We start from the raw sequence: 23,484 nt of genomic DNA on the forward strand, positions 1-23,484 counted from the left end.
TGTCCCCCACCCCCCCCCCCCCCATCCGGACCAAACTCATATCCTGGGGGGACAGGGCCTTCTCCATTGCTGCTCCCACACTCTGGAACTCACTACCTCAAACCATCAGAGACTCCTCCTCACTCACCACATTCAAATCATCACTCAAGACCCACCTGTTCAACACCGCATTCAACCCCTGACCGTCTCTTCTCCTTCTCCTTCCTTTCTGTTTGGTTATTTAATTATGTATTTTTGTCTTTTTTGTCTTTGTTTTACGTACTATGTCAAAGCGTCTTTGGGTTTCTTGAAAAGCGCTGTACAAAATAAATGTATTATTATTATTATTATTATTATCACAAATATAAAGACAATGGTTTTCAATTACCTTTGTTTGTTGCTTTTCTATAATCCTGAGCACTATTTTGAGGCCTTTATTGGATTCCTTGACCCAGAAAACATAGGATTAGCATATTTAATTAAGTCTCTAGGTTGACTCGAAGCCGAGATCGCGCAAAATATGTATTTTATGGTGGCCATTTTGAAAATCCAAAATGGCGGCTGTAGTGAAATTATACCAAGGTGAACCCAGGGGTGCTCGCTACGGAAGGGGCGTCTATAAGACCCGGGACAACCGGGGCGCGCGGACACTCCAGCGGAACTCACTGTGACATAGTCCTGTAGTTTGAATGGTACGTACGCCCCCAAATGCTGCGCTGACAATGCGCTGCGCTAACCATTGTTATATTGAATCAACCATTGCTGCTCATGAAATGCTCTGATTTTAATGCCTGTTGCATGCATGTATTCTTACAGGATGTACTGCAGATCTAAATGATATTAAACCTACCCAGAGGTCAAGTCGTGTCTGAGCTTGATTTTCACGACATTTAATATCATTTAGATCGCCGGAATGGCTGACCACAAGATGATCGTGGTACCGATTCTCGGAGCCGACCCTCAAGCTGAGGGATCAGCATCGGAATTCGCTCACTGGCTCAACACGCTGGAGAATTACTTTGCTGCTCACGAAACAGAGCCCACCGCTGCGATAAAGCTGTCCGTGTTACAGTCGAAGGTCTATCACACTGTTTTCCGGAACATTTCTCGATTTGGGACGTACGCTACGGCTCTAGCCGAGCTGAAGCGCCTCTACGTAAAGACACGGAGCGCTGTGCACGGCCGGCATCAACTCTCTCAGCGGCGACAGCAACCATCTGAATCGATCGATCGCTTCGCGCAGGAGTTGCGCTACCTGTTGGCAGACTGCGTGCAGGACGTCCGGACCCACGAGCAAGTGCAGGACGACTTGCTCCGAGATTCATTCATCTCCGGAATTAGTTCTGGAGTCTTGCAGCTCCGACTCTTGGAGGTCGCGGATCTGACATTTACAGAAGCACTACGGCTGGCACGCGTATACACAGATGCCCGAGAACAATTGACCGCATATGATCATCCACGAGTCGTGGCGGGGGCCTCGCAACTCGCGCGACCTGAGAGGGCTACCGCCGAGGATACGGAGGGGGACCCGACCACCACTACGGCCGAGTCTCTGGGAGCTCCTGAAGCGGACTCCGCTTCCGGCCTCGCTGCTGCCGCCGCTGCCCGGCCACGGCCTGACCGGTATGCAAAATGTTATTTTTGTGGAAATCGGCAGCATCCTCGCTCTGAATGCCCGGCCCGGGAGGCGACATGTCACCTGTGCTCCACCAAGGGCCATTTTGCAAAGGTCTGCAGGAAGGCTGCTCGGGGCACGCATCCCCGCGCGACCTTGAATGGGCTCATCGTGGAGCCAACGGATCGAGCGCCGGACGGGGCGCCTCACTCGGCTTTGAAGAGCCGCTCTCCTTCTCGCGGGCCTCTGGCTACCCGCCCGACCTTGGTGAGATACATCGGGCCGCCGAAACAAATGGCGCGAACGCGACCGGTCACAGCGCGACCGACCTTGACTGGCGTTCAAACGCCTACTTCAAACAAGCGACATGCTCCTGCTTTGGAAACTCCTCTCGAAGTGCGGCAAACGCAGCACGTGACACGAGCCCCATCTGACGGCAGCTTTTACGAATTACATGCACCCACTTTGGCATGTGAATCTGCAGACGGCAGAGATCTTTCTCACGTGACGCGAGCGCCATCTGGCGGCGGCTCTTACAAATTACATGTGTCGAGAATAGAACCATGTTCCACACCTTGAGTTCAAGAGATAACAAGATTTAATGATGAACCAATATCACAGCGCTGTGGAGGGTGTAAGAGTCATACCCTTCACAAATGAACAGCATGGCCACATACACTCCTGAGTTCCTTACAGAAAGAACTTCCTTATATACTTGCAGAGTGTGATAAAAATCTCCGCTAATTTTGGCAAGTTTCAGCAGTATAATACACAATGGGGGAAACGTTGACCAGTACCCCCACCCTTGTCCTATCTTCTTTGGCATGAGAAAAGGGCAAGATGCGGGAGGGAGAAAGAGCACCGTGACATTCTCAAAACTTATCTTCCATGTTGGCTTTTGGTCAAGGACAGACAGACGCGTTTTCACTAGGGGGTCTAACGGAGCAAGCGGTTTCACTATCTTTCTACATTTTTTGGCACATTGGTATACAACCTCCTGAGTCAATACTTCATAGAAACGCCTTTGGCAGAGATTACAGCTTCAAGCCTTCTTGGGTATGTCTGTATCAGCTTTGCGCATCTGGATTTGGGGAGTTTCTCCCATTCTTCCTTGTACATTTGCTCCAGCTCAGTCAAGTTGAATAGGGAGTGTCGTGAATAGCAATCTTCAAATTTTTCCACAGTTGGACAATAAAACATAGTTCAAAACAAGAGGGAACATAGTAAGCTTAATCCTTTTCACAAAGCAACCATTATTAAATGCAAACCACAATTACATAAGGCACAATAAAAGGCATGATCTCGACATTCCCCCATTTGGTCTCTACGAGACTACGTATCACAGAGACCAGGCCACATCGGCTTTATTTGCAAAGCAAAAGAGTATAGTGTTATATGTGGCCACATCAGGCTTTATTGAGTGTTGTATGTGTGTCCTCCAAGGGCATGCCACCACATAAAGTACCTCGCATGCATGTTTGAAAGGTGTCATGTTGTGCGTGTTTGGAACATGAAGGCTCAGAACATGAAAGGCCATTAACGTTTCGGATCCACAACGAAGGCCTCTGGTTCAGATGAGGTTCTGCTCCGCCAGGGGGCCAACAACCTCCCCTGCGGAACTTGCTCCCCCCACCCTTTGCAGATGCGGTCCTTGCAGATCTTCGAAGTTAATCAACGATCATGCCCATGAGATCTCTCACGTGCTGCTGTTCTGGGGAATACATAATGTTGTCAGTATCTTGTGTCTCATGTTCCTGGTCAGGGTACAGAGCGTTAAAATCCGAATCACTTGAAGCAAAGAGATCCGAAACATTTGAAGCAAAGAGAGGGACTTCCTTTATGTCAAAGTCTCCCATGGACGCCTGGTCGGCTTGCGGGTCTAGGATATCCATGTCGGGTCCCTCGACTGCCAGACCCAGCGTCGCAATCAGATCCATAGTTGGGTCGGAAGGGGGTGTACAGCTGTGAGCTTGTAATACATAAGAGGCGTTAGCTAGTACACGCAAGGGGTTTACCACACAAGTATCACAGCCATCACAAACATCAATACAGGCATCAGCCAGTTCCCACAAGGGATTTTCAACACAAGTATCACAGTCATCACAAAAATCAATACAATCTTCTGAAGCGCCGGTCACATCTGCCTTGTTGTAGGACCCATTCAGGTCGACGGCCTCTGTGGTCAAGATCATGGTCTTCCGACGGCGGTTTCTTCATCGTCCATCCTGAAAAATACTTTCTTACACACACCATGATCAAATTCCTAGTCCCCCGTCCCACCAATTGGCATTTAGTTACCTTATCTCTCAGATGGTTGGCTTATTCATAGCCGCATTTCCTGTGTCGTGTCTGGAAATTCAAATGCCATATTTACTTTCACCAATTTCCGAAAATACCTTCCTTTTAATCATCTTCCCTACATCTAATAATACATGATTTACCAACCATTTCCCCCCCATTTGGTCAATGGAAATAATCGGTATTCTCCCCTTCAAAATTTCACTGTTATCCTATCAATACCTGGACATTTTTTCCCTTCCTTCCTAGATACGCGAATTTCACACCAGTATAAACCCACTGGAAAAATTATCTGAAAAATAACGAAATCGTCTCCAAGTTCTCTAGCTAATCTCCATCCGCAATCACCAACTTTACCCTCCTATGCATTTTGCCTTAGGTTTTAGAACCTAGAGTCTACCAAAACAACAACAATTAGCCTCCCAAAGCCATTTCCCTGCAAGAGTGGGGGTTAGCCTTGCGGTCCCCATGACAATCTTCTTCATTTTGCTCTATCACCTCCCTTTGAGCAATAATTCAATTGATGTGATTCCCACATACCTGGTGGAGTTCTGTTCACCTGGTCTGCAGAGCCGTGATCCAATCTTCACCAGCCTCCAATCACCTCCTCGATTGGGGTCATTCTGCATGTAGAAATCTAACACAACGTTTTTAAACTTTACATTCATTGGTCCCCCCAGTGCAAGCCAACCCCTTGTATCACCTTCTTATCTCAAAAACAACAGTCCATAACTAACCACTTTCCTTTATTTCCTGTCTTTTCCATTAACATTTTACAACCTTTTCCTCTACTTCCTCAACAATTCCTGCAGTCACCTGTCATTGACAAATAATCCATCTGAGTCGACTTTCCAATCCAATCATCTTTGCACTTTCCACGACCTTCTTCACACTTCCTCCCAAACCTTTCCTTCAGACACGACCCACATGAGTTATGAATACAATTTCCCCTTTCAGGCGCATGTCTAGCCACTCACAAAGTGTCCACAAGACAATGTCACCATATTTCACACCTCGGACCAGCCAGGGGTCCATCGAGAGATGCATCCTAATGTTAATCAGCTCTCGAGAGCTCAATTTTGAACAGGGGTAAAACCAGCAACACTCAATTCTGCCAAGCAAGAGGCCAGAGCAGTATCACTCCCTCTTCCCTCTGCCCACCATAACTGGCAGACAGACAATGGCGAGCCACAAGCCCCAACCCTACAAGGCTCCAGCTCCCATCCAAAGGACACAAACTCCCTCAGACTGGCATAATCTCTTTGCCAGCTTATGTACGAACCAAGATTGCAAACAAATAGTTTTCCAAACAAAACTCAGTTGTCACCCTATTGCACCATATTGGCAGTATTCACTTCAGCTCTCTACCACTCTTGTGTCGAGTGGTGCCCCAAAATGACATTGCACGAACCCTTTCAATACCTGTCTAAACCTACTGCCATTTAACGACGCTTCCCAGATGACGGTTCCCCATACACTATTCTGGCACAAAATTGTTGCATCCCACAGATGCCACGATTATTTGAACAAACTCATTTTCCTAATCCACCTTTTCAATTTTCATTTCAATTTAAAGTTAATCCAATGTCCTCTAATACCTCTCTTAGCATCCCATGCACCTGTTGCAGACACCTGTTTTAGCCTCTGGCCCAATAGCTGCCCAATAAACAAATAATAAAAAGAAAATAACCTGATCTATTTATTGAAATAGACCTAATTCTCATGTTGGTCAATTTTTTCACCCACTGTGACTCTCGCGTCAATCCTGCCATTCCCAACCACATTTCCAGCGAGGATGACGTCACTATTTCACACCTTTCCTCCCTTGAACAGCGGGAGTCCTCCATGAGATGCATTCCGATGTAAATCACTTCAAAGTACCCGAATAGCCCTCTCTGGAATCGCACCTTTAACATTACCGGCACCGCCCTTTCTTGGTTCAAATCCTACCTCTGACAGACACAAATCCACTGCTCAACTCTATCCTGACGGACTGCATCACTGAAATAAATCCTGGCTTCAAATCAACTTTCTCAAACTTAACTATGATAAATCTGAAATAATCGCATCATCTTCCTTCGAACTCAGAGCACACCAACACAGTATACATCAAACATTGGATTCATATTTCCACAGACCTCCACCACTCTGTTAAATCCTAAACATGCCCAATGGGCAATCCCCTCTGCTCAGGGCTGCAAAATGCTGGATTCTAACCTTCCCAAACACAGCTCTTGTCCGCCAGGCTGCAAATTCAAAGCATTTTCAGTCCCCCTTTTTCCCATACACTAGCCAGTGTAAGCCAGCCAAACATAAACAAAGAGGTTCCAGCGAGCTGTGACCTCCATAACTCTAAACAACTCCACTGGCACTTTTTAAAACAAACTTTCCCAGTCACTTACTAAAATAAAGTGCAGCTCTTGTCCGTAGATATACGTTAACCAAGATTACATGAGACTTGACAACAATAGTACTGCCCCGTGGAGCAAGGCATCAGAGACAACTCCCCTCCACCTTGACTTACCCCAGGTAGAATTTGGCTACCTACAGAGAAAGTACCTGCACAACACATTTACAAACCAATTCGTCCCCTCGTATTAGGGGACATCACAAATGTTCCACCACAATTCACAGCAGGTGACCACCCACCTGCCTTCTGTCGAAGTCCAGTTCAATTTTCTGAGTTTCCATTCACAGACAGACAGACAGACGAACCCCCAACGTACTAACAGGATGGTCTCACAGAGGCCATTCCATTCAAATCTGTAGGCTGCCACGATTCTTCCCGCCAGGACACACCATCATAGTCACCATAGTCACACGACACGTCAGCAGACACAGTGAATGACATTCGACACCATAACAGACACCGCAGACACTGCTCCTCCTTGATCCATATCTGCAGACGCAGTCAGACACACCCAGTCGGACAGACAGACTGGCTCCACATTACAACTGCAAACATCCGAAATGACAACAGCTAACACCAAATATTTATTGTCCCCCTTTCAGGGAAGTCAAATCAACCACCATTAAAGCACAAAACAGAAAACGACCATATACTCAGAGTATATACCATATACTCAGAGTGAGACCCGAAAATCAAGCAGACAGACCGACAATCGAACCTGTCTTTCGACACTGCTGAACGACAAGTCTGCAGGCACTGAGGGAGTGACATTCGACCCCCAGTAGACACACACCGCTTTGGTCCGCACCTGCAACTCCATCACGCGCCTCCAACTTCTTTTTCGGCGCATCGATCAACACAAATGTACCAACGCATCTTATATTCTACACATTGCTATCCAACCTTTCGCCACAGTCCCATCACAAACAATGTATCTCTCGCGGCATGCATGGCAGGAATCACACTCGCATTGCACCAACATGGAATTCGAGCACATTCCATAGTTGCGAAAATATTGTGCTGGACAAGACATTATTATCATCGACTTGCGCTTTCACACGCATGGCAAAGTCCACGGATGTACAAAGTCGAAGTGCCCTCTCCCTTAATTGATCCACACTGCACCTCGGCACACATCCTCAGATAATTAAATACATGTTTTAATCCAAGCGTGCATCCTCGCACCCGATCCACCATCACCTTCCAACCACCGCAGGTGCACCTGAACTCCATGGCACACCCGCAACTCCCTCAAAATCAGTGTTCAAAGACATGACTCCATGGACAGCCAGAAAGCCAGACAAATACGGACACACACACACAGAGATAGACACAGGTGGGTTATCGCCTGCATTCTGTTCAAATTCCATGTTCCTGTCCATAAGTTGGCCCATCAAGTGTAACCCCTTTCACGAAACCTTTTCTGAGGGTCAAATGTAACAGACAGACAGACCGGCAAATAGGCAGGGGCAAACCCCGAGGCCCCAGACACCATCACCACACACATACCCCGCATCACATAGGAGTATCAACATTTGTCATAGGAGTATCAACTTAAAATATCCACCCGCTCTGATCCTCCAGAGCTGAGGAAACCAGCCAACCTGAGCCCGACAGCAAATGCCATATGTCTTCGTCTCAAATCGAGGGCAAAATTTCACAATGGCAAACAATTAATATATTGTCCACATTCATCTTGGTCACCCCCAACCCATCCTGGCTCTCCCAAGAGCTCCGTGTCCGGACAGACAGACAGATAAACAGACCGGGTGAAACCATAACCATCCATCCTTCCGATTGGACTCACGCCAGCATCACATGTCATTCTTGCCTTCATTCAACGCATTCTGCCATCCCAAGTCGGCCAAATACAAGCCCCGGCCATGCCGTTGAATAAACACCCAGTCGGTTGACAGCCTATCATCTTTGACTTTTACTCCCATTCTCCCTTGCTACATCTGGAGAGCCGTTAATGTGGGGATGTAATTGAACACTTGTTTTAAAGCCCTGTCTACACATGCTCTCCATAACATACTCATTATTCCCTGCCAATTTTCCCCAGCAGACTGAGTCCCACATGGCATCTCAAAATCTAAACTGATACCTTTTATTTCTTCCCCAAATTTACTCATCCGGATTGCCCAACGCCCGCAGGCAATTTGGGGAACCCCTTGTCAATCAATGACACACATCAATGACACACACACAATAAACACAAATACACGCTGCAATGACAGATCATTCATTCCCTTATACACACATACCATGTGACTGACACTTCATTTTCCATACAATACAGTATAAATTCATGCACACTCCATATACTTCCTACCTGTGAACTTACCTGGCTCCTTGCTGTGATGTGAGCCTATCCATCCCTTGGTTTCTACCTGGATTTCTTTCTTCCTGTGCTTTTGAAGTCTCAGCACTTCTCCTGCCTTTCTCCTATCTGGTACCTGCGCTTTTCTGATTCCAGTTTAATTTATCCTTCTCCAAAAATCACATAAACATTTCCTATTTCCACATATAAGAAATAACCAATATCTCCCTTGAGATACAAAACAAAACGCTTCCAACTCTAGCATCCCAAAGTCTTCCTTGGAAGCATGCTCGACAATGCAGCACTGCTTCCACTCAGCACACAACATACATGTGCTCACTCCAACACATCACTTCAAGCTACCTCATCACTCGCATTGTTCACACACACGAATGCGTCCCCTGCTTGTGCACAGCACGGTCCGCATTCCTGTCTCGATTCTGTCCCACCTCGCTGTTCCCCGCGAGGCAGCTACTCCGTTGCCCCGGTAACCTGCCTGCATGTCTCGGCTCGCGTGTTCACAGCTGGATTCCACACACCTCGTACATTATAATCCTCTCTGTTTTATTTCTCCAGATCTAACCTCATCTCTTGTCCAGATAGAGCTAATACTTGACCTGCCTATAGCATATTGTCAGAACTCCTTCCTTTGGGTAAAAACTGCACCGGATGTGCATGCCTTAAATCCTGAGACAGGACAAAGAAGGCCTTGAGGGGGGGGGGGTTTATCAGATACACACATCCAGTGCGTAGCTTAACTTAAAATACTCATCATCCTACCTTCCTTGGGCTAGTCCCTCCAGCGGGTCGAAGATCGGGCCGCCCCCCGATCTGTAATACCCTTCTCTTAACACAGTACTCACGCCGGAGTATTCTTAACACCAATATCTATTACCCATTCTTATCCTTATTCTTCCATATCCTTATAAAGGTGCAACCAGCCGCATCTTACCTGGCTCATTTTAATCCTTTATTCGCCTGACTCGGCCACCCGAATGCGTCGAATACACGCACTCCGTCTCCAGAACTCAAATCATTCTAGTTTACTTCAGATTGAGTATTACTCCGACATACCTTAATCTCCCTTAAGATATTTAATTAACGTGCACGGAACATTTTCCCGTCCATGCACCCAGGCGGTCGCTCCCAGCGCACGGCAGCACGACCCCCATTTGCAAGAAGCAGCTCGTGATGCGTACAAGGCGCAAGGAAGCGCCCCGAGGCCATCCACCGAAAAATCCTGCCTTCTAGTTTACCGCGCCGATATTTCCCTCATCCGGTCCTCCCGCGGCGCTAACTCGCGGTCAATGCTTGTATAGCGCTTCTAACTTGTCTAACTTATCACCCATGCCAGGGCTTTCCTAAAAGGGGTTCTCCCTTCTTAACTTAGCTTAACACTTATCCTGGCCATCCTCCTTGGGTCCCCTCCGTTAGTCCGCAGCCAATACTTTCTCTGGTTACTATCAACCCCATCAACTCCATCTTGTCTCTAGACTGCCCTGCCTGGGAAGTTCTTGGCTTTACCAAGAAGTCCCCCCTTTTTGCTAACTGACCCCCATTTCTTGGTTCATCAATAGACAACTTGTTACCCGAGCCAAATAGGCCTGTACTTACACACCAGATTCCAATTTGTTCGTGATCCAAGCACGGAACGACGAAATGGAAGACAGACAGCCTGAGTGAGTGAACGGAGCTCAATTTGGAAAGACCCCTCAGTATGAAAACTCACGTTAATCGAATCAGTGCTGGCCAGCCTCTCCGCTGAGTCCCCACAGGGTCTGCCTCCCAAATATCGCTCAGAGTCGGATCCCACTTCTGACACCAAAACTGTCGAGAATAGAACCATGTTCCACACCTTGAGTTCAAGAGATAACAAGATTTAATGATGAACCAATATCACAGCGCTGTGGAGGGTGTAAGAGTCATACCCTTCACAAATGAACAGCATGGCCACATACACTCCTGAGTTCCTTACAGAAAGAACTTCCTTATATACTTGCAGAGTGTGATAAAAATCTCCGCTAATTTTGGCAAGTTTCAGCAGTATAATACACAATGGGGGAAACGTTGACCAGTACCCCCACCCTTGTCCTATCTTCTTTGGCATGAGCAAAGGGCAAGATGCGGGAGGGAGAAAGAGCACCGTGACATTCTCAAAACTTATCTTCCATGTTGGCTTTTGGTCAAGGACAGACAGACGCGTTTTCACTAGGGGGTCTAACGGAGCAAGCGGTTTCACTATCTTTCTACATTTTTTGGCACAGTTGGACAATAAAACATAGTTCAAAACAAGAGGGAACATAGTAAGCTTAATCCTTTTCACAAAGCAACCATTATTAAATGCAAACCACAATTACATAAGGCACAATAAAAGGCATGATCTCGACACATGTACCCACTTTGGCATATGGATCTGCTGAAGGCAGAGATCTTTCTCACGTGGCTCGAGCGCCATCTGGCGGCTGCTCTTACGACCAACACACACCCACTCTGGCGAATGAAACTGCTGATGAGCCAACTGACTTCAATGCTCCTGCTGAGGCCCAACCTGCCGACGCTGCCCGAAGGATTGCAGCCGGCGTGGGATCCACCCGCGAGGCGCGATCTTCTCGCCCGGCCGGTACTATACCTGCCGGGTCTGCCGGCCTAGCGCAGGCCATCATTCCGCTCACGGTCGCGGGCGTTTTTGCGCAAGCTTTGATTGACACGGGGTCCACGGATAGTTTTATCGATCAGCGACTCGTGCATCAACATGGGTGGCCGGTTCTCAGGACAACCCGCCGGATCTTCATGGCCTCTCAGGGACTTCGGTTGAGCACAAAAGGGGCGTGTCGATTGAAACTTGTGATAAAGGGACGCATGTTCCCGGACGTGTATCTCATGGTATTACCGGCCTTATGCGCTGACGTTTTGTTAGGACTTGATTTCCTTAAGCGGCATGGACGTTTGGAAATAGACTTCGGAGGGCCGGACACGCTCGCTGTGTGCGCCCTCGCTCAAATGGACATGGAGCCACTCTCACTGTTCCCCAACCTGACCACTGATTGTACCCCTGTAGCCGTCAAATCGCGGCGCTACTCTCGCGCGGACGCGCAATTCATTGCGGAAGAAATGGCCCTGCTCTTAAAGGACGGTATCATAGAACACAGTAGGTCACCGTGGCGGGCCCAAGTCTTAGTGGTGCGGAGTGAGGCCCACCGCCGGCGTATGGTAATCGACTATTCGCAGACGATTAATCGTTTTACACAGCTGGATGCCTACCCCTTACCGGGGATGGACGCCCTGGTACGCCAGGTGGCCCTGTATTCCGTTTATAGCACTCTCGATCTGCGTAGTGCGTATCATCAAGTCCCCATCTCTAGGGCTGATCGCGTCTTTACAGCCTTTGAATCGGGTCAGCGGTTGTACCAGTTCACGAGACTTCCCTTTGGGGTAACGAACGGCGTCGCTTGTTTTCAGAGAGCTATGGATGACCTCGTTGCGAAGGAGAATTTGACCGATGTCTTTGTCTATCTGGACAATCTTACGGTTTGTGGGTATGACCAGGAGCATCACGACGCTAATCTGAAACGCTTCCTCGAGGTCGCACGGAAATATCGCCTAACCATGAATGCGGCGAAGTGTCAATACTCTCTACGCACGGTAGACCTTTTGGGGTACACCGTGACCCATGGCTCCGTCTCTCCGGATAAGGAGCGTCTGCGCCCTTTGCTCGATATGGCTCCGCCTAGCGATCGGGCTTCGCTGAAACGCGCTCTAGGGCTGTTCGCCCACTACTCAAAGTGGGTGCAAAATTTCTCTGCGAAGCTCCGCCCCCTCGTGGCCTGCGACACTTTCCCCATGGGCCCGGCCGCCCTGGCGGCCTTCGAGGGCCTTAAAGTCGACATCGCTGGCGCCGCTGTCGCGACGATTGACGAGAGTGCCTCTTTCGTTTTGGAGAGTGATGCCTCGGATCATGCGATAGCGGCGACTCTCTCCCAAGGAGGCCGCCCTGTGGCTTTCTTCTCGCGGACTCTCACCTCCGCCGAGCGGAGGCATTCGTCTGTCGAAAAGGAAGCGTACGCGATCGTCGAATCAATTCGGCGATGGCGGCCGTATCTGCTTGGGCGGAGTTTCCAAATCATCACGGACCAACAGAGTGTTACGTTTATGTACGACACCTTACATGCTCAGCGCATTAAGAATGATAAAATCACCCGTTGGCGTATCGAACTCGCCGACTTCTGCTACACCATCAAATACCGCCCGGGGAAGGATAACCTGGTCGCTGACGCCTTATCGAGGCCGGCCACTTGCGCGGGGGTTGTAACTTTGGAGGGGCTGCGCACTTTGCACGGCACTATGTGTCATCCCGGGGTAACGCGCTTCGCGCATTTTGTGCGCGCGGGCAATCTGCCGTACTCGATTGAGGACATCCGCCGCATCTGCCGTGATTGCGCGATCTGTGCGGAACTCAAACCGCGTTTTTATAACCCCCCTATGGGGACACTCGTTAGGGCTACTAGACCGTGGGAGCGCTTGGCGATGGACTTCAAAGGGCCGCTGCCAATGTCGAGCAACTCTCGCTATCTGCTCACTATCGTCGATGAGTATTCCCGATTCCCCTTTGCTTACACGTGCGGGGATATGTCGGCTGCCACGGTTATTCGGTGCCTGCAGAATTTGTTTTCTATGTTCGGGTATCCGGCCTACGTGCATACCGATCGGGGTGCGGTGTTCCTGTCCCAGGAGGTGAGGGGCTACTTGCTCCAGCATAATGTCGCTTCGAGCTACACCACCCCGTACCGGCCCCAAGCGAATGGACAGATCGAACGCTTTAATGGGATTATATGGCGGGCCGTCATGCTAAGCCTTCGGACCCTCGGCCGAGGCCTCGATAAATGGGCGTGGTCACTACCTGCCGCTCTAAACTCGATCCGGGCTCTCCTATGTACTGCCACCAACCAGACTCCTCACGAACGACTGTTCCACCACCCTAGAAGCTCCGGCAGTATCCAATCTTTACCCAGCTGGCTCGCTGAACCGGGGCCCGCCTATCTCAAACGAGCGGTTCGCGCTAGCAAGTACGACCCCCTTGTTGACAAGGTGCAGGTCCTCCAGGCTAATCCCGAGCATGCTCGCGTGTTAACGGCGGATGGCCGCGAGTCTACTGTCTCCGTACGCCATCTCGCCCCATGTGGGGACGACGACAGGGATATCGACGAACCCGTCTACGAGTCTATGGACTCTATCGAAGCTTCCCCTATGGAACTACCACTGTTACTCCCGTCGTCCCCCACTCCCGTGCCCGAAGGCGCAGGGGCACCCCCTCCGACTCCAACCTCCGGCGGCTATTCCGACGCGGGGGACTCCGGGCTTGGGGACGCCGTGCCCGGTAGATTCCGAACACGAACTGGCAGGGAGGTTCGCCGCCCCGACCGCTACGGGTGGACCGACTGACGTGGATTGACGTGACCCATTCGTTTATTGCTGATGCTTGCTTGCAACCTGCCGAGCGGCAGTATAGTTCTAACGGCGGGGAGAATGTAGTGAAATTATACCAAGGTGAACCCAGGGGTGCTCGCTACGGAAGGGGCGTCTATAAGACCCGGGACAACCGGGGCGCGCGGACACTCCAGCGGAACTCACTGTGACATAGTCCTGTAGTTTGAATGGTATGTACGCCCCCAAATGCTGCGCTGACAATGCGCTGCGCTAACCATTGTTATATTGAATCAACCATTGCTGCTCATGAAATGCTCTGATTTTAATGCCTGTTGCATGCATGTATTCTTACAGGATGTACTGCAGATCTAAATGATATTAAACCTACCCAGAGGTCAAGTCGTGTCTGAGCTTGATTTTCACGACCGGGAATTTCACGGGATTTCACGAGAAGCCGAGATCGCGCAAAATATGTATTTTATGGCGGCCATTTTGAAAATCCAAAATGGCGGCCATGCAGGTGTCTGTGCAAATGCCAACATTGATTTTCGGATTCTCCATGCTCGGATAATTCCAAAAATGTACAGGTTTGCTAATCTCCCAAAATTTTGAACGAAATTATGTTTGTTAACATAGTGAACTTGACTCATGTTTTCACCCCTGTTTGCTTGTTTGTGTGCAGGATATCTCAAAAAGTTGTGGACGGATGATTCGGACAAAACTTGGTGGACAGGTTGAGTGTGGGACAAGGACCAATTGGTTAAATTTTGGTAAAGGTCCGAATACGGATCCGGATATGAGTTTTTTTGAGTGATTCTTCACCATTAAGTGATAGCTAAAACGAATATATAGCACGATATCTCAAAAAAGTTGTGGACGGATTTGGACGAAACTTGGTGGACAGGTTGTGTGTGGGACAAGGACCAATCTGTTCGATTTTGGTGAAGATCTGAATATGGATTTGGATACGAGAATTATTTAATTTTCAAGTGATTCTTCACCATTGAGAGATCAGACGAAAAGCGATATATAACATGATATTTAAAAAAGTTATGGACGAGTTATGACTAAACTTGGTGTAGTTGGTTGGGTGACAAGAACAAGTCGATTCGATTTTGGTTTCGATCGGAATCCAGATTCGGCCTATCAGTGGGATACAAAACAAGCCTGGTGTTGGCTTAGCGGATAGGGTGCCGGCTTGGGATCCTAGGATCCTGTGTTTGAATCCCGGTCGATCGCTGAATTAACACCAGGGGGGTTGACTCCGCCTGTCATCCTTCCGAGGTCGGCAAATTGAGTACCAGTTCACTGGTAATTCCCTGTGTGTCGCAAGAGGCGACTAACAGGGTTGGCGGCAGGAAGGGCATCCGGCCATAAAACATTGCTTCAAAAAGGGGACCACGGTGCCCAGAAAAGGCCAACCCCTGCTCCGTGGGGAAAAATGGCTTCTAAAGGTGGTTCAGTGGGATACAAAACATAAAGTGTTCAGCCTGGCGGAGGTATGCGCTCCACCGTGTGCCGTTCTAGTTTGTTACTTGCAAAATCGAAGATTTTTCATGTATATTGGTCGGTTGCGTTTGTGGTTCTGTTTGTCTGTTTGTTTGTCACCGGCCTACAGGTCACAATTCTAAACCGATCGTCACGAAACTTCACTAAGTTGTATAGGTCGTCACCATTGAGAAGCCTATTGTTTTTGGTGTCAAAAGGTCAACATAGGCCAAAGGTCACCAACTTTGCCAAATTTCTAAAATCCTCAATTTTCATCCGATTGACTTGAAATTTGAAGATGACTTGCATATCTGGTCACTGAATTCAACCATCAACTATTTTTGGGGTTAACATAGGCCAAAAGGTCAACATAGGCCAAGTTTTTAAAATCCTCAATTTTCATCCGATTGACTTGAAAATTGAACAGCATTTGCACATTGAGTCACTTATTATAGGGAAACTAACTATTTTTGAGGTCAAAAGGTCAAAGGTCAACTCAAGTTCAACCTTCCAAAATCATCATTTTTTATCTGAAAAGTCGTCACTTTTCTTCCTGTTGACCCGAGCTTTGATCAAGATTGTCAATTTTAATCTTGATGAAATGGACAATTTGCTGTATCAATGGAATTTTTTTTCTTGGGGGTGGGGGGCGGATTTTGCAAGTATCGTGCTCCGCATGACGTCTTCTTGTTTGTGTGTTTGTCTGTCTGTGAACAGGATATCTCAAAAAGTTGTGGACAAATTCGGACAACACTTGGTGCACAGGTTTGGTGTGTGGCACAGACAAATTGGTCAGATTTTGGTGAAGATCCGGATTCAGATCCTATAATTTGTAATGTGATTCTTCACCTTTGAGAGTTTCGGCCAAAAATGATATATAGCACGAAATTTCAAAAAGTTGTGGACGGATTTTGATAACTAGGTTGATGAGTGGGGTAGGTGACAAGAACAAGCCGATTAGATTTTTAAAGTTCGGATGCAGATCCAGCCCATCATTGGGATACAAAACGCCAAGTCTTCAGCTTTCCCCGCAGAGAAATGGGCGGCTCTGCCGAGTGCCATTGTTTTTGTTTTTTTAAATAAACTATCCAAATTTGTTTTTAATTAACGATATGTTTTTAATTTCAGATGCAATTGTGAAAGTCAAAGAGGAGGATTCTGGAGGTTCTCCTGCAGAACGTGGGTCAAGCGTTTGTAAACCCGACGTTGAGAATCCCTTATCCGGTACGTCTTTGCTTGTACTCACCGTGATGTTCCGATTCCTGTGCAGGAGTCTATGCTATGCTATGCTTCAAGAACTCATTTCTTTTAGAAATAACCATTTTATGGATGTTTAATATTGGACACTTCCTGGAGATATGTGTAACTGATTATTTTCAAAAAATATGTTTGATGAATGCTTTTCTTTTGTGTTTTTTCAGATTTTTCAGATGTGAGGGGCTTCACAGCCCCTCACAATTCAATTGTGAAAGTGAAGGTCAAGTCTGAGTTTTTAGACGATCCATCGTCACAATGCAAAGGTTTCGTGGATTTAAATATTTGACACATTCTTGTTTTCCTCCCCTCCTCTCCCCCCCCCCCCCACCCCCATTCCCCCACCTTCCCCTCACAAAACTCTACTGATTATTATTGCGCCACTAATGTTTCATATCAACAATATCAACATTCGTGTATCTGTGACTCCTAAGTAGTGAGTGTTGCAACCGAGGACAGACGATTTTTATGCACTACGCGCTTCAGCACTCGGCGGTCCCGTTCTGTGAGCTTGTATGGCCTACAACTTCGCGGCTGCGGTGTTGTTGCTCCTAGACGTTTCCACTTCACAGGAGCAGCACTTACAGTTGACCGGGGCAGCTCTAGCAGGGCAGAAATTTGACGAACTGACTTGTTGGAAAGGTGGCATCCTATGACGGTGCCAAATTGAAAGTCACTGAGCTCTTCAGTATGGCCCATTCTACTGCCAATGTTTGTCTATGGAGATTGCATGGCAGCGTGCTTGATTATATATACCTATCAGCAATGGGTGTGGCTGAAATAGCCAAATCCACTAATTAGAAGGGGCGTCCGCATACGTTTGGTCATGTAGTGTGTGTATATATATATATATATATATATATATATATAAACACTCAAGTCATTTTAAAATGTTTTGTACAAAGGAGTGTAGGAAATGCCTTTATTCCAAAATGTTATACAAGTATGAAGGTTGTATTAATGGGATTATGTGTTTTTTCAGATTTCATTGTGAAAGTGGAAGTGAAGTCTGACTCTGCGGATGATTCAACAACTCAAGACAAAGGTCTGAAATGCAACAACATTCTCCTTACAGCTGAGCTGGTATTAGTGATTAATGTACTTCTTCTTCTTTATTTGATCTTGCCCTTTTGAGAGATGCAGTTGGACTTGCCTTGAGGTCTTGCAGGGCCTCGAACAGCTGGTTCTTTCAGAAACGGAATTTGTTCTGCACGTTGAGGCATCACCATGTTTGTAGAGATAGTTGGTGAAAACGTGCTGGCGCCAACAGCTGTAATTGAAGCAGTTTGTTAGGAACATGGAACTGTAGCGGTTCCCGCTGAATGTACACAATCGCCTTGCACCTGCCAGGATGCGGCCAGGGCGCGATCGCCATGCCGGGCTCGTCCGGACGGGCCCAGACGCGCCTCTCCTGGGCATGCCCGGACTCGCTGTTCCCGGGCACTCCCGAACCTCCCGGGCACGCCCGGTCTCGTCTTTCCCGGGCATGCCCGCTCTCGCCTTTCCAGGGCTCGCCCAGAGCGCCCGGGCACGCCCAGCCTCGACTTGCCAGGCCGCGTCCAGGACGCCCGGGCATGTCCAGACTCGCCTTTCCAGGGCTCGCCCAGAGTGTCCAGGCATGCCCGCGCTCGCCTTTCCAGGGCTCGCCCAGAGCGCTCGGGCACGCCCAGCCTCGACTTGCCAGGCCGCGTCCAGGACGCCCGGGCATGTCCAGACTCGCCTTTCCAGGACTCGCCCTTGACACCCGGGCATGCCCGGTCTCGGTTTTCCCGGGCAAACGCCCCGGCATAAATGTGTATATATATATTGCTGCCCGATAAACGGGCTTGTCAGAATACCTGAGCTGTTTTGTTTCAATAAAGCAACTCGGACGAATTCCGTCTTTGGTCGCGTCAATTCTTTCGACTCGCGTTGGAGCGCAGCTCCTTCACTGGTGACCTACCGACATGGACACGGCAGTGACTCTTAAACTGCCTACCTTCTGGGAGGCTCATGCGGCTGTTTGGTTCGCCCAGGCGGACTCCCAGTTCGCCCTGCGAGGCATCACCGCGGACGACACCCGCTTCCACCACGTCGTGGCAGCGCTCGGTTCCGCCACCGCGGCCCGCGCCCTGAGCCTCCTCGAGCACCCGCCGGCTGCCGACAAGTATGACGCGCTGAAGACGCTCCTCCTCGACGCTTTTGCCCTCTCACCAGCGGCACGCGCACGGCGCCTGCTCGACCTGCCCAAGCTCGGCGACACGCGCCCGTCCGAGCGCATGGACTATATGCTCTCGTTGCTCGGTGAGCACTCTCCGGATTTTCTGTTCCGCGAGCTGTTCCTTCGCCAGCTGCCTCACCCGGTACGCCTCGCCCTGGCTGGCACGTCGATCACCGATCCCCGCGCCCTCGCCAGGGAAGCCGATAAGATCTCCTCGGCGGGCCAACACATCGGCGCGGCTACCTGGAGCCTGCCGCCGTCCGAGACGATGCCCGAGCGCCCTGCGCGGTTGGAGGCCGAACTGCCGGTGCAACTGGCGGCCGCCACGCCGCGCCGACCACTTCCGACACGACGGCCGGGGCCTCCACCTGACCAGGCGTGGTGTTATTACCACGCCAGGTTCGGACACAAGGCTCGGACGTGCCGACCCCCGTGCACTTTCGGCAAGTCGGGAAACGGCCGGGCCGGCGTTCATTCCCAGCCATGAGCGCCGGCCACTCGGGCAACTTGCTTTTTATTCGGGACAAAGCGTCTGGGCGGCGTTTCCTTTGTGACACCGGCGCCCAACTGAGCGTCATACCCGCCTCCGAGCAGGACAGGCGGGACGCCGTTTGCGGCCTCTCTTTGGTCGCTGCTAATGGCTCGGCCATACGCACTTTCGGCCCGCGCGACGTCACCCTCTGCTTCGGCAGCCAGCGCTTTCAGTGGACCTTTGTGACCGCCTGCGTCCCCATGGCTTTGCTGGGCGCCGACTTCCTCTGCGCGCACGGGCTGCTGGTCGACGTCAAACGTCGTCGCCTTGTCAACGCCGAGACCTTCAGCTCCCTGGCGTGCACGATGAGCAGCTCCGCGCCGACCGAACTGGCGTGCGCCCTCCCGACGGCGAACGAGTTCGCTCGCCTTGTCGCGGAATTCCCGGCCCTCACGCGGCCGACGTTTTCGGCCGTCGCAGTGCGGCATGGGATCGAGCACCACATACCCACTACGGGCCCGCCGGTCTACGCCAGGGCCCGCCGCCTCGACCCGGCCAAGCTCGCCGTGGCAAAGGCCGAGTTCGACGCGTTGGAGCACCTCGGCATCGTGCGGCGCTCCAATAGCGCGTGGGCCTCACCACTGCACATCGTGCCAAAGCCGGGGGGCGGATGGCGCCCGTGTGGCGACTTCCGCCGCCTCAACGACACTACCACCCCCGACAGGTACCCGATCCCGCACATCCAGGACTTTTCCGCCCGTTTGGCGGGACGGGTCATATTTTCCAAAATTGACCTGATACGGGGATACCACCAGGTACCTGTCCGGGCGGCCGACGTCCCGAAGACGGCCGTCATCACGCCGTTTGGCCTGTTCGAATTTTTGAGGATGCCGTTTGGCCTCAAGAACGCGGCCCAGGCGTTCCAGCGCTTAATGGACGGCGTGCTGCGCGACCTGCCATTTCTTTTCGTCTATCTGGACGACATCCTCGTCGCCAGCACGTCCCGCGCCGAGCACCTCCTCCACCTCCGAACACTGTTCGGTCGCCTCAGCGAGCACGGCTTAATTGTCAACCCGGCCAAATGCCACTTCGGCACGATGACCGTTGACTTTTTGGGCCACCGCATCACCAAGACCGGGGCCGTGCCGCTGCCGACCAAGGTCGAGGCCATCACCACGTTCCCGCGTCCCCGTTCCATCAAGGCCCTGCAAGAGTTTCTCGGCATGGTGAATTTTTATCACCGATTCGTGCCCCGCGCTGCTCAGCTCATGCGGCCCCTTTACGAGGCCCTCCGGGGCAAGCCGGCCAAGCATGACATCGTTTGGTCCGCAGCCATGGACGTGGCCTTCGCGAGCGCAAAACGGGCCCTCGCCGACGCAACACTGCTGGCTCACCCGGTGCTCAACGCGCCCATCGCCCTCACTACGGACGCCTCCAACTACGCGGTGGGCGCCGTCCATGAACAATGGGTGGACGGGGTTTGGCAGCCACTCGCTTTTTTCAGCCGGCAGCTCCGGCCGAACGAGTTAAAATACAGCACGTTCGACCGCGAGCTGCTCGGTCTATTCCTGGCCGTTCGCCATTTCCGAAACCTCCTGGAGGGCCGCCCGTTCGCGGCTTTCGTCGACCACAAGCCGTTGGTCTACGCAATGGCCAAAGTCACGGAGCCGTGGTTGGCCCGCCAGCAGCGCCACCTCTCCGCCGTGTCGGAATTCACCACGGACATCCGGCACGTCGCCGGCAAAGACAACGCCGTGGCCGACTGTCTTTCTCGGGCCAGCGCGAACGCGGTCCACCTCGGCGTGGACTTCGCGCTCATGGCGGCCGACCAGACCACCGACACCTCGGTGCAGGCCCTCCGGGCGGCGGACACGGGCCTCCGCCTGGCCGACATCCCCTTCACGGGCACCGTCTTGCTCTGCGACGTCTCCCAGGGCCAGCCTCGCCCCATCGTGCCCGTTTCCTGGCAGCGCCACATCTTCGCCTCCATCCACGGCCTTTCTCACCCGGGCCGGAAAGCTTCTCAGAAGCTGGTGTCGGCGCGTTTCGTTTGGCACGACCTTTGACGGAACGTCCGCGACTGGGCCAACGCCTGCACGGCCTGCCAGCGGGCCAAGGTCCACCGCCACACCCAGGCCCCGCTAGCACCTTTCACCGTGCCTGCACGGCGTTTCGACCACGTCCACGTGGACCTGGTGGGTCCCCAGCCCCCATCGCGGGGGTTCACCCACCTGCTCACCATGGTGGACAGGACCACCAGGTGGCCGGAGGCCGTGCCCCTCACCTCCACCACCACCGCCGACGTGGCGCAGGCGTTCATCGCCACCTGGGTCGCGCGCTTCGGCGCACCGGCGGACATCTCGTACGAACCGCGGCCCACAGTTCACGTCCGAACTTTGGGGCGCGGTCGTCCGCTCATTGGGGGTCACGCTGCACCGCACCATGGCCTACCACCCCCAAGCCAACGGGTTGTGTGAGCGGTTTCACCGCTCCATGAAGGCCGCACTCATGGCCGGCCTTCAGGACGACGGTTGGACCGACCGGCTGCCGTGGGTCCTTTTGGGCCTCCGCACGGCCCCCAAGGAGGACCTCCGGGCGTCCGCCGCCGAGCTCGTCTACGGCCAGCCGCTCCGCGTCCCAGGCGAGTTCGTGCCCGACGCTACCAGTCGCTGGTCCGCCGCACACCGGCGCTCGGACCTCCAGGAGGCCGCCCGACGATTTGCCCCCGTGCCAACGTCCCGCCACGGTGGCCCCCAGTCCTACGTCCCCCCGGCGCTTCGCACAGCAGAGTACGTCTTTGTGCGTCATGACGCGCACCGGGGGCCACTCTGGCCGCCGTACGACGGGCCCTTCCGGGTCCTGCGACGGGGCGACAAGTCCTTCGTCGTCGACGTCTGCGGCCGGTCGGACCGGATCTCTGTGGACCGCCTCAAACCGGCACACGTGGACGTCGACCGACCACCACGGTTGGCCCTTCCTCCGCGGCGAGGCTGCCCCCCGTCTACAGTTCCCCCCGCTCGACCACCCACCACCGGATCGGACCCCCCCCCCCCCACGACCCTCCAGGGGTCACTTCGGCCGGGTCATCCGGACCCCCCTTAAATTGACCCTGCCGGTGCAGGTCGATTCTGGAGGGGCGTGTGTAGCAGTTCCCGCTGAATGTACACAATCGCCTTGCACCTGCCAGGACGCGGCCAGGGCGCGATCGCCATGCCGGGCTCGTCCGGACAGGCCCAGACGCGCCTCTCCTGGGCATGCCCGGACTCGCTGTTCCCGGGCACGCCCGAACCTCCCGGGCACGCCCAGCCTCGTCTTTCCCGGGCATGCCCGCTCTCGCCTTTCCAGGGCTCGCCCAGAGCGCCCGGGCACGCCCAGCCTCGACTTGCCAGGCCGCGTCCAGGACGCCCGGGCATGTCCAGACTCGCCTTTCCAGGGCTCGCCCAGAGCGTCCGGGCATGCCCGCTCTCGCCTTTCCAGGGCTCGCCCAGAGCGCTCGGGCACGCCCAGCCTCGACTTGCCAGGCCGCGTCCAGGACGCCCGGGCATGTCCAGACTCGCCTTTCCAGGACTCGCCCTTGACACCCGGGCATGCCCGGTCTCGGTTTTCCCGGGAAAACGCCCCGGCATAAATGTGTATATATATTGCTGCCCGATAAACGGGCTTGTCAGAATACCTGAGCTGTTTTGTTTCAATAATGCAACTCGGACGAATTCCGTCTTTGGTCGCGTCAATTCTTTCGACTCGCGTTGGAGCGCAGCTCCTTCAGAACTCTATTAATGGAGATGAAGTTGACATATTACAGGGTGACGTTCGGGAGAGCTGAACGTGCTCCTCAAGTTATACAGATATATTTACGCCGCACACGTGAAGCGAAAAGCGACTTCAAAGGACACGTACAACAGGCACGAATAACTAATGTAACATATTTGAGAAGGTGGTGTAAAAGACGCTGCATAACCGGCGGTAAACTTCCAGAAATTTTTTCTACAATGTTTAAAATCCTTATTTTATTCCTCTTAAATTA

The 23,484-nt window shown here is 51.8% G+C and overlaps 1 protein-coding gene across 2 annotated transcripts in view; it reads left to right on the forward strand.

Moving 5' to 3' along the window:
- LOC137427694 (uncharacterized) overlaps window positions 1-23,484 on the forward strand; it is a 35,023-nt gene that overhangs the window by 5,178 nt on the left and 6,361 nt on the right. For both annotated transcript variants that reach the window (XM_078777882.1, XM_078777883.1), the window contains exons 3-5: window positions 16,663-16,758; window positions 16,956-17,054; window positions 17,771-17,833. In XM_078777882.1, coding sequence (XP_078634008.1) covers window positions 16,663-16,758; window positions 16,956-17,054; window positions 17,771-17,833 — 258 coding nt within the window. The remainder of the gene's footprint in view (window positions 1-16,662; window positions 16,759-16,955; window positions 17,055-17,770; window positions 17,834-23,484) is intronic.

This window comes from Myxine glutinosa, chromosome 5, assembly GCF_964187855.1.
Source record: "Myxine glutinosa chromosome 5, kmMyxGlut1.1, whole genome shotgun sequence".
Classification (NCBI taxonomy): domain Eukaryota; kingdom Metazoa; phylum Chordata; class Myxini; order Myxiniformes; family Myxinidae; genus Myxine; species Myxine glutinosa.